General features: G+C 50.4%; 6 protein-coding genes across 6 annotated transcripts; 2 read left to right on the top strand and 4 right to left on the bottom strand.

The window, feature by feature from the left end:
- Positions 1–1,328: 1,328 nt before the first annotated feature.
- On the bottom strand, positions 1,329–2,795 carry BO95DRAFT_464509 (cell wall glycosyl hydrolase YteR; the record flags this gene model as incomplete). Its single annotated transcript, XM_025589065.1, has 4 exons — positions 1,329–1,433; positions 1,517–2,196; positions 2,252–2,337; positions 2,413–2,795. 4 exons carry the CDS (start codon positions 2,793–2,795, stop codon positions 1,329–1,331), a joined length of 1,254 nt encoding a protein of 417 aa, XP_025441480.1.
- A 645-nt stretch (positions 2,796–3,440) lies between these two features.
- Positions 3,441–4,944, bottom strand: BO95DRAFT_364873 (uncharacterized protein; the record flags this gene model as incomplete). The annotated part of the gene is made up of 5 exons (XM_025582670.1): positions 3,441–3,813; positions 3,880–4,002; positions 4,075–4,224; positions 4,291–4,446; positions 4,520–4,944. Coding segments are annotated over 5 exons (1,227 nt in total), but the record flags the coding sequence as incomplete, so codon positions are not given.
- Positions 4,945–6,134: 1,190 nt separating this feature from the next.
- Positions 6,135–7,427, bottom strand: BO95DRAFT_432639 (translation machinery-associated protein TMA46; the record flags this gene model as incomplete). Its single annotated transcript, XM_025585067.1, has 4 exons — positions 6,135–6,567; positions 6,624–7,228; positions 7,285–7,302; positions 7,371–7,427. The coding sequence occupies 4 exons, from the start codon at positions 7,425–7,427 to the stop codon at positions 6,135–6,137; spliced, it is 1,113 nt and encodes a 370-aa protein (XP_025441478.1).
- Positions 7,428–8,479: 1,052 nt separating this feature from the next.
- wos2 (Hsp90 cochaperone SBA1) lies at positions 8,480–9,475 on the bottom strand (the record flags this gene model as incomplete). The annotated part of the gene is made up of 4 exons (XM_025591729.1): positions 9,354–9,475; positions 8,839–9,164; positions 8,607–8,777; positions 8,480–8,548 (listed from the first exon to the last, which is right to left on the bottom strand). The coding sequence occupies exons 1-4, from the start codon at positions 9,379–9,381 to the stop codon at positions 8,480–8,482; spliced, it is 594 nt and encodes a 197-aa protein (XP_025441477.1). The 5' UTR covers positions 9,382–9,475.
- Positions 9,476–10,055: 580 nt separating this feature from the next.
- BO95DRAFT_443677 (ESCRT-III subunit protein VPS24) lies at positions 10,056–11,309 on the top strand. The gene is made up of 2 exons (XM_025586709.1): positions 10,056–10,171; positions 10,235–11,309. The coding sequence occupies exons 1-2, from the start codon at positions 10,124–10,126 to the stop codon at positions 10,871–10,873; spliced, it is 687 nt and encodes a 228-aa protein (XP_025441476.1). The 5' UTR covers positions 10,056–10,123; the 3' UTR covers positions 10,874–11,309.
- A 380-nt stretch (positions 11,310–11,689) lies between these two features.
- Positions 11,690–13,876, top strand: BO95DRAFT_163245 (putative RNA annealing protein Yra1). Its single transcript, XM_025580744.1, has 6 exons — positions 11,690–12,002; positions 12,058–12,087; positions 13,105–13,269; positions 13,332–13,402; positions 13,460–13,724; positions 13,785–13,876. Exons 1-6 carry the CDS (start codon positions 11,787–11,789, stop codon positions 13,785–13,787), a joined length of 750 nt encoding a protein of 249 aa, XP_025441475.1. The 5' UTR covers positions 11,690–11,786; the 3' UTR covers positions 13,788–13,876.
- The last annotated feature ends 66 nt before the right edge of the window (positions 13,877–13,942 follow it).

Raw genomic sequence — 13,942 nt, 5'->3', positions numbered from 1 at the left:
GACAATGGGTTCTCGCGAATGACAATGTGAGAAACCACTGTTCCACAGCTCATTTCACATGGCATTTTCACGACATTCGGACTATTTAGCGGGGATTTCGGACAGTCAGATCAAGTCACCAACCCCAGGCTGATCTCCCAATATATAATTGGGCTTTGATTGATTGACTGAGACATGGGCCTTCCAATCGCACAAAGCAGCGATTGGCTCCACTCGGCAGCTCAGGTTCTATCTGCAGGGGACTATACGGAAGGCCCGTAGAAAGAGTAGTCCGTACGAGTATACTCGTATAGAAGCATAAGCAAGATGATCTTGGAAGTGGCAATGGCCAAGAGAGGTAATCGATATTGTTCTAAGTTGCTGGGACGAGGTCCCGGTCTGGATCGATGCTTTCCAAGAATAGCGGAATGGATGACCACAAAGCCACCAATTTTAGACCGTTGTCCATTCTGGCAAAGTGATGATGTCAAATACCAAGCATTGAGCTTGATTTGGGGTTGTCATATCCGGGTTGTCTTTCAGTCGTCCGTCCGTGGGCTTAAAGTGGCACGTTTGCTGGACGTACGAGTAAGACAGACAGTGCACATCAAGGTCCAAGAACAACTCCAATCCAGATTAATTTAGTCTCATCAAAAGAAAGTAGGTTCCTGGAAGGGGTCAAGGTCGTTCCCATACAAGGGGTAATGTGATGATTGAGTTAGCCGTATGAGGCAAGGGAGTTGTCAGGGCCGGGATGGAAACGACGGTCGAGTTGAACGATGTTCCATGCGGTGGATAGAGTTCCCGTGGAGCGAGCTTAATTTCTACCTTGGTTGACTTGAATACGACCAAATCCCCTGCTTACAACTTCTTTATGCTCACCAAAACTCCTTATTATGAAGTCCTTACTTCTAGCATGATAGACAATAAATGTTCACTCACATTTGGTACTGTACACATACTGAATTCTAATTCAACTCTCCTAGGCCGTCCTCACAACCACGGAAAAGCTCGCATTGGCGTCGCTTCCCCCAACGAAGTAAGAAGAGACTGGTTTGATGGCATCCTTACAGTCGGCACAAAATTTTTGTGTATGAGGCAAACTCGACCTTACTTGGCCTTTGCATCCTCAATTCCTGGGACACAATTATCTAGACAGGCTTTGATAACTTGCTGGTATGCTAACCTGGTATATGTGACTACAACTTTGTATAACCCACTGTAGGCTTGTCCTTCTCTTGAATCCTACTGCTTCCTTATCAAAGACATGTACCATCATCCATTAAATAACCTCTCCAACAGATGCCTCTCAGTAATCCGAGCTCTTGGCGATTATGCTACTCAACTGGTCAGGAGCTCACCGCATTGGCAGCCATTTCATGCTCCAAGCTCGCCATCACCAACGGCGCCGTCCCGAACACACTGTTATATGACAGCGGCTGGGTAGTGTAGTACTAGCATTTAATCAGTACTTCATCCAACCATATCCGTAGAGCAGTCACGGGGTCTCAAATGTGAGAGAAGGGTGAGAACATACCTCATATGTCGGATCTTCTAACGTGCAGACACCAACTGTGCCATTCACACTCAACGTGCCGCTGTCATCCTGGACCACTCGATTCTCGAGCAGCCAACTATAGCACTTCTCCGCCGTCTGCTTGTAATCTTTTCCGCTCTCGGGGTGAACACCCGTCAGATAGCCCAGCCGCACACCCTTGAGAATGGAGTAGGTGAAAATGGCCGATCCACTCGTCTCGATATAATTGCCTTGCTCCCCTCCATGCTCCATCACCTGCCACCAACACCCCGTGGTCTCATCTACATCGTTGATGATCGTGTTTGCCAGATTGTAATACTTCTTGTAAGCGTCGTCTCGTTGCGTCTGATTCAGGAGGCCGGGGAATTCATCTGCATTGTGGAGAAGCTCCACAAGACCCATGTGGTACCATCCGAGGGCGCGATCCCAGACGTATGGGCTTGCCCCAGTAGTCTTATTCGCCCACGGGGCTGACTTGGAGGCGTCGTAGCCATGCGCCATCAGGCCGGTGTCGTGGTGACAATGGTCCTTAAATTGATTGAGGTCTTTGCTGAGGTTCTCAGCCAGGGTGGCGTTGGTGGGCTCGAAGCGGTTCTTGTACACGGCAGTAAAGGCGCCCAAGGGATAGGTCTCATCCAAATAGCTGAGGTTCGGTCGGGCGTTATAGTACCAGAAGCCGCCTGTCATTTAATTAGTTGATGGGTCGAAATAAGCCAGCCAGGTACGTCGTCTCACCCTCTGAGTTGCGTTTCCTGCCGTCGTATGCCTTTCTCAGAGCATCAAGGCCTTGCTTGTAGCTTTCGTCGCCGGACTTCTCATATCTGTAGCCGTCGTCGTGTTGTGTCAGATCAATGGTCAGGGTCTTAATAAGAATGAACCGCAGGTTCAACACTCACTGGTAGTACAGCCCATTAGCCGTGGCAAATATGTCCATGGGAGCTTCAATATCGCCAGTCACGTTCAACACTGTGGGCAGAATACTATCGGTAGCCTCTTTCAGATATGCATCCCAGTCCTCCTTTGCACATGATGCAGCATCGTAGTACTCCTTGAGATGGATAACGCTAAGTTGGAACAGTCCAAGCTTCAAGGAGAGTGCGACATCATTTTCAGTGTCAGCGTTCAACAGCGCATCTTTACGAGCGATGACACTATCGGCCAACCATGCTGAGTATGGGCGTACTCCGTTCTCGCATGTTTGTCCCACCGCTGCCACCATGGAGAGGTGACTTGCGAGCCCTGGGAGCACAAATGTGCTCAAATTTTTCATGCGAACCATATTGTGAGATGCTTTTGAAAGAGCAAAAGCCGAGAAAAGCAGGCCTGTCGGTCTGAGAAGCTTCTTATGTGATAGATGCAATTCGGATGGATTGTGTTGTTGGAGTGTGCTAGATGGGGGATATCGGCTGTCGATCAGTCAATAGTCTGGAGTAGCAAGGAGTGAAACCTGCAGCAAGACATTGAATATTAAGTCTCGCTCAATGTGAGCATTAGATCCTAGTTGGATATCTCCATCATGAAGCGCAGGGGGGAAGTGGCAGGGATGTCACATTCTCAAGTGAGACAATTAGGCAAGGTTTCCTGCCAGGCGTGAGGGAGCCTGGGGCAGCAAAGAAACATAGGCGCCATCACGAGATCGGATATTGAAAAAGAAATAACTGCTGATTTCCTCCCTTTGGCTGTCAGATCTGAAGAAATACGTTCAGCATTGTGGCTAAGACAGATTGAATGAGAAATCTATAGATCCGCATTCAAGAGCTTCCCCATCATGGCAGGCCATACTGGGCGCTCTAGGCCAGAATAAAGTAAAAACAGTTCCCAGATCAAACCCAATCGACAGTTTGTCATCTATATATAATGCTGTCTCAAGTGATCCGAGTAATGCTAACATCCGACGTTGACAGCCAGACATATGCATTGCTACTCACCTCGTTCCCAAGGGAGAAGAGTACTTCGGAGGAGGAGCTCGAATTGCCTGCGGCTCTTCGTAGCATGGTGGACTGAAGCCATTGAGTTCCGTATTCGATATTGGCTTTTCCTCTCGTCTCTTTCGCCGCTTAATGTAATAGAGCGCTCCGAGGACAACTATAAGTCCGACACCAGTCACAACACCAACCACGATACCGGCAATGGCCCCGGTGCCTAACTTCTTGGAGTGCTTTTTCGAACTGCAGTCTACATAGCCTTTTGAGCCATTTTTGGCCTTCGTGATGGTTTCCTTCACGGATTGGCAATCCAAGGAGAGGCTGCTATGGAGGCTGAAGCTGGAAAGGGATTTCAGCTTAGGAAATTTCACACTTCATCCAACGCAGTTAGCCGAGGTTAAGTTCCTGTACATGCTGTAAAACTCCGTTTAGACCGACCTTGAAATCGCTCCGTACAAGTCAATAGACGACGCCTCTTCGAAAGGAAGGTTAATGGCTAGTGAATCATCAGCATCAACCCGAAAATATCCACTCATGTTCCGCATTTCCGGCATGGAAAGACTAGTATCCTCGGGAGAAGCATTGGTTAGCCCGCATCAACCTCAAGCTCTTGGTAGAGGCAGAAACCCTCACCTGGAGATGTTCCCTCCCAAAATCATGTATGTAGGCGCACTATTGAGACGAGGAAAAGTGATGTTGATAGCTGATGCATTGGATGAGGCGCGCTGGAAGCCAGCAAATCTAGCTTCTTCCTTGATGGTTGTCAGGTTCGGCACTGCTAGTCTACACAAGCTGCTGTCAATGTTCGATTCTGGTGTATGACACGAGAGTGAAGGCAGACAGGCGCACCCCGATAAGCTTCCGGCGGTTTCTATGCTACCCACCGATTGAAGCGAAGGAAGAGAGATATATAATGGTGTGGTTGAAGACTGGTTTTTCTCGCATCTATCCTTATTGCAGATAGAAAAGTATCCAGACACATTCCGAAGTGAGTCTAAGCGCAGACTGCATTGGATGCATCAGCACACAAACAATATCGTCTCAAAATTGGAGATTGCGCAAGACAGCCCGAGCTCACCTGGAAACATCGCCAAAGATCTCCGCATATCTGACGGTTTCCAATGATCGCAAATCAACGTTCTGCACATAGTCCATTCTTAGCGCCCATCCGGCCGTCCTCAACTTCGGCGCGGACACATTTGCCAAAGTCGAAATACCCAAGAGGTACATATCGCTCCCCATGTACTCGAGATCTGGAAGGCTGATCGACGTCGGTGCAGGTACCGCGGGGGTCCCCTCCCATCCATAGCCGATCTGTCCAGTGATGTTGCGAACGTTGGGTAGGTTGAAGGAGCCGGTATAGCTTGTCGCGATCACGATGCTTCCGTTGATCGTTGTGCAATTTTTCGCGATGGTGTCCAGGACAGATTGGTCGGTCGCATTGTAGGAGTATCCGTACTCACCCAAAGGCGGGAGGCATACTTGAGCCACGGCTAGTATGACAGATCAGCACGAGTCAAGACCCTGGGAGCGAAAAGAGAGAAAGGCATTGCTACCTACTAAGTGGGAAGAAACCAAATACCAAGGCCAGTAGAAGCCTATTTAGAAAGCAAATACTCATATCAGCGAGGAAGACTGCAGAAGTAGTCCCTCAAAACAGAGACGATGAAGAGATAGATCAAGGGAAAAGGAGAGTGAGAAGCACATGCGCCATGGGGGTCTGACAGATCAAGGAAATGTTAGTCTCGTCAGACCGTGGACGCTTCGACAATCAGCCCAGTTAGCAAAATAGTTCCCCAAAATGGGCAATGTTATTCTTATCCATTGATGATGCAGCGTCGAAGCGCAAACAGTGATTGGCGGATGCTCACAAGCCAAGAGCCATGGCTCATTAATAGCTGGAATTAACGAGACAGGGTCCAGCTTCTCCATCTTCGCATGTTATCTTGACATTGACGCGTGCATAGATCTTCCGTTTTGTTGAGCGAGCTCGGCTCGAATTCAGGGTAATCAAATCGGCATAGTAGTGCATATCTATACCTCGGCAGCTGTTTCATGACATAGATAGGGTCGAAGGTCTCAGAAGAAAGAACTCTGTTTCGGCCGTAGGAGTGGGTGGGGGAAGGGGAAAGGAACTAAAGACCGGACGGAGAAGCCTTGTTATAGTGCCAGTCAACACCACGACTCCTCTTTCCGCAGGTGGTACTAATACTTGATAATTCTACTAGGAATGCCGACGAGAGGCCAAAGACAACGCTGGCTTGTGTTGAGAGAAAACTGTACGTACAAATATGGCATACTAAATCATGTCAGTCATCCTCTCACCGCAAACACATTGATCTATCTCAATCCTGTGTAATCTCCGCCGCCTTGACGGTCCTCCTGATCAAAGCTTTGAGCATTGAATCAACCTCGACACCCTTCGCAGCGTATCCAGATGGGAGGAGCCAAAGGCGACACGAAAATCCGTTCACGTTAACCGTCAGAGCCATCAAACCCAGTTGCGGAGGTCAACACAAACGCTCATGTAGCATTTCCTGCGACTCAAGAGCATTGCATCCACCAGCCATCAACACGATCAACATCTCGGGCCCGGACAGATGGCCCGGTACGCCGATTGCAATGTGGGAGGTCCGCAGCCCAAACACCCAAGTAAGTTTTTTGTTTTACTTGGGAGCCTCGCACCAACTCAATCAACCCTCACCTTCTTGTGCGATCTGTGCATCATTCGAAACCGGCACGGGTTCACCGTTGAGCTTGGCCAGGCGCTCTTCTTCCTTCTGCTCGCGGATCCGCTCCGTCTCCCGCCGCAGGGCATCCAAGTTCCACACTCCATCGGCCTCATCCTCACTCTCACTCTCACTATCATCAGCGCGCCAGTTGCCGCTTTCGAACAATGTACGTCCAGTGGCTTCCTTGGCCTTCTGAGCTTGCTCTTCAGCCGCCTTCTTGTCCAAGCGCTCCTTCTTCCACTTAGCGAACGTCTCGGGCGTTACAGGCGTTAACTCGCCAGTGAGCTTGTGGCGTTCGGACTCCAACCAATCCTCCAGTGTCAGGGTGTTAAGCGGCGACTTGTCCATCAAAGCCTTCTCCGCCGCCTTCTGCTCCTTGGTCTTCAGGACGAATCTAGCCAGATTGTCAGTTGCGCGTACAGTACTGCGGGACGGAGGAATGCAACGTACCCTGGTGGCAAGCTGTGCTTGTACATGCACTTGTCGCCTCCATTGGGGCAGGTCCAGAACCAACCATACTTCTGGTTCTCGACCGCTTCGATGAAGTATTTGCAGACCTTGTCTGTCGTGGTCCGGGGGTTTCCGTGCTTGCTCATAACGACCTTGCGCAATTTCTCCTCGTCCCAATCCTCCATGTTGTCCTTCTTCTTGGCCTCTTCCTCCGCAGACTTGACATCTCGAGAATCGGTGTACAAGTCTCTCTTGGCGGCCTTGCGCTCGAGGCTCAAGTCGTGACTGAATTTACACTTGCGGCCCTTCTCACAGTTGCCCTGCTTGTAGAAAACGCAAACAACCGTCTTCGGATCGACACCGAAAGGAACCTTCTGGACCTGTACAGGCTTGAACAGATCGGCAGCCTCCTTTCTGGCTTGCTCGGCAGCCTTCTTCTCGGCCTCACGGCGAAGCTTCTCAGCCTCCTTCTTCTTTTCATCGGCGTTCTTGTTGGAGGCCGCTTGCGCATTGAGTTGGGCGATCTGTCGTTTGGCGGAACCACCTTTTTTCTGCGAGGGAAGATACCGGTCAGCGGATTGGTCTTTTTTCTTTCTTTTTTCTTTCTGGACGATAGGTAGGCGCAACAAGGCGAAGGTTTTCATGAAAAGACTTCACGTACGTTTTTCATACCAAAGGTCTGCAAAGGAGTCGCTATAGTTAGCCTTACGACGCACGTAATGAGCATTGGGCCACGAGGGTTCAAACCTTGTCCTCGACGGTGGCCTTCTTCTTCTTAGGCTGATCGGCTTTCTTGGGAGGCATGATGGGCGGTGTTTATCTTATTGCGCTTCTTTTTGGACAACGAAGAAGAGAAGATATAAGTCGATTGCTCAGATAGAGACGTATGCGCCCTCGAATATAGAATTGGAAAGTTGGAAGGGAACTTCCACAGACAAGCCGAAACTGAAGCGGGCTGACGAAATGGGTACAGTCCGCTAAGCGGAGGGAGGGGGAGTAAAAATTACAATAGACAAGACAAAAAAAGGTGTCTCTGAATGAGAGTCGGCCTGACGTCGAAACCGGGTCAGACAAAAAAAAATCACAACGCCGTGGCTGGGAAGGATAAGAATCAACAACCGGGATGGAGGTTCAAAGGAACAAGAAGAAAGGCCGTGTTGGTGTGCAGTAGTGGTGGTTGCAGGTTCCTCCACATTTTCAAGGTGTGGGTTTCCAAGTGTGGCGGAACAACTTCACATAATCTGCCTCTCCGCCAATTGAGTTGGATAGCCAAAATGCGGTCGAACCCTCACCGGCGCATTACTTGTCGGATTTGACCACCAAAAATCTCTTCACATGGCCGACATTGAGCTGGTTTGTTATGCTCAGGAACGAGATAGGGATATTTTTACCAGCAGTTGTCCCTGGCCCGTCGATGTCCCCGATGACCTTTTGTTCTACGGTCGCAAAGCCACATTTGAAGGAGGGGCGCCATGGCGCTATTGACATCATCGATGAAAAAACTTAAGCATACTGTAGGGCTATTCGGGAAAATTACGGAGAGGAAGGTCTTCCTTTTAGCAAAAGCGCCGTTGGCTATTTCGTCATCTCATACCAATGAAGGAAAAATAATGAACTATTCGCTTCCTTTCCAACTTGTCCTTCTCTTCTGTACCTCTCTGGGCAGGCTGATAAAGCTAGCTAAACCTGTCGTTCGACTTTGTGCCGGTTAGACACACTATGAGTCGATCGAAACATTATACGATAGACCGAGCGTGATGGGCTCAATGATGCTGATTGTGATAAGTGTTCTCGTTTATGCCTCCGTTCTCCACATCCGTAAGTCGCAATGCGCGTCCCGCGAGAACTTCTCGCATTTAAGCAACCTCCTGGATCTTGGAATCCGTGTTATCGCCGGCCTCCTCGAGTTCCGGCATCTCCTCATCCTAATGGTCGTGTTAGCAAGCGCACATACAAGGTCGAGAAGGGTAATATTCAGCATACCTCATCTTCGCCCTCGCCTGCATCAGCCTCGGCGCCGCCGAGACCGGAAAGGCCACCAAGCTTGGAGAAATCAATGTTGCCAAGGCCACCGTCCATGCCTCCTTCCATGCCATTGAAGCCGCTGGCGTAGTCATCCTCGGGGGCCTCATCCTGCTCGTCCTCGTCGACCCACTAGCTCCAAGTCAGCCTGGACGGTTTCCCAGTCGAGAAGGTACAAATGGGGTCACAATACCTTGTCAAAGTCGGTCTTGAGGAAGTGAACCTTCTGAGTCGTCTTCAGCAGACGGGGCCAGTATTCCTCCTTGAGCTCCTTCTTGCGCAACACCAGCTCGACCTCACGGTCACTGTGGTTTGTCTTCGAGTTCTCAGGGTCGATCTCGGCGTAAAGGTCGAGAGAAACTTGGTATTTTACGCCCTTCTTAGACTCGCCGGAGAAAGAGACATTGGTGGGGGTGATGCTAAGGCTAGCGGCGTCGCGAGCAACATCGGAAGCCTTGATGCTCACGTAAAGGTAGTTGCGCTCAGCCTCAGTGGCCGAGGAGCGCTGGGCCCATGTAACTGAAAAGAGATAGTCAGCACATCGTTACTGCGAGATAAAGAGCTTGCGAGGAAATTGAAGGGTGTTCAACAGGGTTGGTCTCGAGTCAAGCTCAAGCCGGGGCGATTTATGACAACCGGCCACCGTGCGAGTCACGAAAACCAAGAGCGGGGAAGGTAGGAATGGGGGACAGAGCACAAGAAACACACCTTCGGGGTGAACCTGAGGAAGAGACATTATGAAAGACGGGGAGATAAGAGATATGTAAGATTGAGATGTAGAGAAAAGATGGATCGGATTGGGAAAGTCGAGAAGAGAGATTGAGTGAAAGGTGGATTCGTCTAGGTAGCAGAGCAGAGCAGAGCAGAGCAGAGCAGCAGCCGTAGCAGGTGAAATCCAGCCCGCTTCCCTCTAAGCTGACGATCGGCTCAATATGGTGCTAGAAAGTACTGGAACTCTCCCGCCCGCAGGGAGTTTGTTAGGTTTGCATTGGAACCTTCTCCGGGGCTCCTATGGAGGGTTAATTGTGGCCTGAGGCGTCCCATGCATCTATCTCGGCGACGTCACCGCATTCGGGGATGACTCAGCCGGATTTCGCCCGTATTATTCCCAGCACGCAAGCCTGGCTTGACTGAGTGCGGCAGTGCCAGGCACTCCAAAAGTGATGCGAACGACAACCTTGAACAACATCCAACCAGACAAATATAATTTATAGGTAACTGCTGTTGCTTCTGGCAGTGACGCCCTCTATGAATTGAATCTTGTCTTTTTTTCCTGCAGCCTGACCCGGCGAGACTCGCAAAAAATCTCCCTCCTATACCCCGCCCTGCTGCCAAGGTCTTCGGATAAGACTTCGAGTTCCTCCCGATAGACGCCTGTTCCACTCTTGCTCAACCCAGAACCCTCGGCCATCAACATACACCTACAGTACACCTTCACAGCATTCACTCAGCTGCGGAAACTCTGAAGATATTCTAAGATGGAGACCCTCAAGGCTGTCTTCTTCGGCCCCGATCCTCAGGCACAGGTATTGTCACATGCAGGTGTTCAAACTGGTCGTTCCATCCTGACCCCATGTTCTTGATTGTAGATGAGGAAATGCAATCAGCTCATTCGTGCCAATACCCGTCAATTAGACCGTGACATCTCTCAGCTCAAGACACTGGAAAGCAAAACACGACAGCACATCGTAAGTGCATCGCGACGAGCCCAACGCAACCCCTCCCAGGCGAAGCAGGCCAATATGGAAGCCAAGACCTTTGCGCGAGAACTTGTTCGGATCCGAAAGCAGTCAACCCGGCTACACACTAGCCGAGCCCAGCTGCAGAGCGTCCACATGCAGGTCAATGAGGCATTCTCGGTGCGCAAGATTCAAGGGAGTCTGAAGAAGTCGACGGGAATCATGAAGGATGTCAACACCCTCGTCCGTATGCCGGAACTGACGGCCACAATGCGACAATTGTCAACCGAACTGGTCCGCGCCGGGATCATTGAGGAAATGGTGGATGATGCGATTCCGAATAATGAATTGCTCGAAGACGAGGAGGACGAAGCTGAGGAGGAAGTGGACAAAGTCTTGCAGGAGATTCTCCAGGGCAAACTGTCCCAGGTGGAGGGTGTCAGGCCCGAGCAGCCTTTGGAGGAAGCGCCGGAGCCCGAGGACGAGCTCGAGGACCAAGAAGCGACTCTTGCACAAATGAGAGGAAGACTGGAAGCCCTGAAGAGCTGAAGAGACAACGCCGACTTACTCATCATGGTTTGTTATGGCTTAATGCATGTGCCTGCTCGTTATTTCTCTTTCTTTACATACTTTCAACCAGTCTTAGATGGCGTTCGATTGGACAGGGCGCGCCAGGCGTTTATTTCTTGATCTCTGCTTTATTCATTCTGATATTGGGCAGGCCCCGGCTTCTGGAGCTTCGAATACATTGCGTTGTCTTACTATACCGCGCAACACTATGGTTCGATCAATTGGCAATGTGTGTTGTATACAAATGTCATGAGATTATCCATTTGCATTATCATCGGGCCGTTGCTTCTTGTGTTCTGGTGTTTGGGCAGCAGTGAGTAGCTTTGGCATAATCAGAGTCTGAACATAATTCAAGTGCTTTCTCACGAGTCTCATTAAGTCTATCTGTTAATGAAAAGGTAGCAGATGAATTTTCCAGCCTCAGAATACTGTAAATAATTCCATTCCAATGAAGCTCGAGTTGTATCTTGAATGGGTGTGTCGCAACAATCCCCAAAGCGGGTAGCTCGAAAGACCCGATCGGGACTAGGGTGACTCAGCCTCCTCCCCTCCGCCCTTGCTTATCTTCTCCATTCATCCGCCGCCTGTGTTTCCCTTTCTTCAATCATCCATCCATCCATCCATCCCCCATCCCGTCCACATTACCTCTATCATCTTCATCATCCCGCATCCATCGCGTCCACTTGTGTGTGGTGTAAACTCTTCCACCGTCAATTTTCACTGTCAACTTATACTGTTCAGCTCGTCTTCCAGCTTCTGGACAAATCTTACCCAGAACAATCGCCTTCGCTTCCTCAAAGTCGCGAACTCAGTGGCGTAACACTCGCGACTTGCGAAAGCTATCGATCGATCTCTCATCCTTTCTTCGACAAACTCCCAATCAATTACAATCATGTCTGGCAAGTTGGACAAGTCTCTCGACGAGATTCTCGTCAGCCGCCGCCAGGGTGCTCGTCGTCGCGACCGCCGTTCGGCCCCTAAGGCCGCCGCTGCTGCTGTTCCAGTCGGTGGAGTCAAGAAGACCACCAGGACTGCTAAGCCTGCCGGCAAAGTCGCTCAGAATGGACACCCCGTCTCGCGTGAAAGTAAAATCATGGTCAGCGGCTTGGTATGTTAGATCCAAAATCTCTTGCAGGAAGCCAAAAGCTAACGCCCCCCTCCAGCCTGCCGATGTGAACGAGGCCAATATCAAGGTATGTTGATCGAAAGGCCTTTGCCTTGGGTTTCTATCGCCATGTTTCTTTTCCGAAACCTTCGATGCGCAACGGCTTCACTCGCGTTTCGATCCTTGCCACCGTCATGCATATATCGTCGTCGTGAACTGTGGATATTAGCACGGGCAGCAGTCTCCTTTGACGCTTTTGGCGCAGATATCTTCCTTCGCGCTTTGAAAGCCTAAAAAAGTCGAGCTCTGCCGTAGTCTTGCAAATGGCGCATCCAATCCAGAGCGGAGCTCTCAGTGTCCCGCCTGGATTGTCGAAGCCGCAGACTGTGCTATGGATTATCCTTCGAAGCATGCCTTCATTTTCTTTCCTCGCTTGGTCAAGCTCGAATGAAACCTCTAGTCGGGATTCTCAGGCATCAGCGAGCGCATCGGCATGCCAGCAGTACATCCAACACAACGCTTCGAGCGAGTTGTGGTCGAGCGTCATATCATACCACGTGTTATCGAGCGATGCTATCGTGCTTGGCTGGGGCACGTTACATTCTTCTTTGGACATTGTGAGAGTATTTATGGCTTGCATTTCTTGGACTAGGGTATTACGGAGGGCATCTGGGGGATCCTGAGTACACGTTTGCCGCCTTGCTGGGATCTCGCAATTCGGGGGATAAATGTGGGACATGCATGCTGGATGGATTGTCCTGTCAACTTTTTGAGGAGCCTTTTACCAGGCATCTGATGACATTACATCTTGTGAGGTTGAAACGAGTGGAGGGGCATGCTGGCCAGGGTTACAATGTTGATTGGAGATTCTACGGTGGACGAGCGAACGGCTGCCTACAGCACCGTACTCGGGGAGAGATGCGGAAGAACTATCCATGCTGACAACTAACTGCCGCTATGTGCTCGCTGATGCTTCTTGATGTCGACGTCGCTTCTGAGGCCGTTATCATGCGTCTTTCGAATTGTGTTCATGCCGATGCTTTCGCAGTTCTGCAACTGAACTTCTTGATTCGATATACTAATTCGATTTTTCCTGGTGCTATAGGAATACTTCACAAAGTCTGCAGGTCCCGTGAAGCGAGTTATGCTCACCTACAACCAGAATGGTACTAGCCGTGGAATCGCATCCATCGTCTTCAGCAAGCCCGATACAGCTGCGAAGGCTGCCAAGGACTTGAATGGCCTTCTAGTCGATGGCAGACCCATGAAGGTCAGTCTTATTGTTGCTCTCTTTATTGTTCTGCTCAAGCTCTAGGCACTGACACATACCAGATCGAGGTTGTCGTTGATGCCTCCCACGCGCCCGATGTTGCCGCTCCCAAGTCCCTTGGTGACCGTGTCGCGTAAGTATTCATCCTTTCTGTTCGTTTTTGATGGTGACTAAGTGTCAATGTGTCCAGTCAAACCAAGCCCAAGCCCAAGCCTGCTACTGCCAACAAGGCCGCTACTAATGCCCAGGGACGTGGTCGCCGTGGTGCCCGTAAGAACGGCCGCACTTCCAATCGCCCCAAGCCCAAGACCGTCGAGGAGCTTGATGCCGAGATGGTTGACTACTTCGCTACCACTGATAACACCGGCCCTGCTGAGGGTAACGCTCAGACGAACGGAGCCCCTCAGCAGCAACAGGCTGCCGCTGGTGAGGACCTTGGCATGGCTGAGATCTCTGTAAGCTTCCTTCTTCTCCTCCCGGCTTCTGTGCAACCATCGACTGATCACGTGTTCTAGTAAATGATCCACGATACACCTTCATTTGTAAAAACGATATGAAGTTGTCGTCCAAATCCTTCGTCACCTGGCCACACTCTTTGCGCACTCGGGGTCTGCCGGTTGGATTCGAGTCGAATTCCCCTTAACACTTTTATCCCTTTCCTCTTTTTTTCCTC

Source organism: Aspergillus brunneoviolaceus (genome assembly GCF_003184695.1).
Source record: "Aspergillus brunneoviolaceus CBS 621.78 unplaced genomic scaffold BO95scaffold_40, whole genome shotgun sequence".
NCBI lineage: Eukaryota > Fungi > Ascomycota > Eurotiomycetes > Eurotiales > Aspergillaceae > Aspergillus > Aspergillus brunneoviolaceus.
The sequence above is the reverse complement of the archived record's forward strand: the minus strand, read 5'-3'. Positions and strand labels throughout refer to the sequence as shown.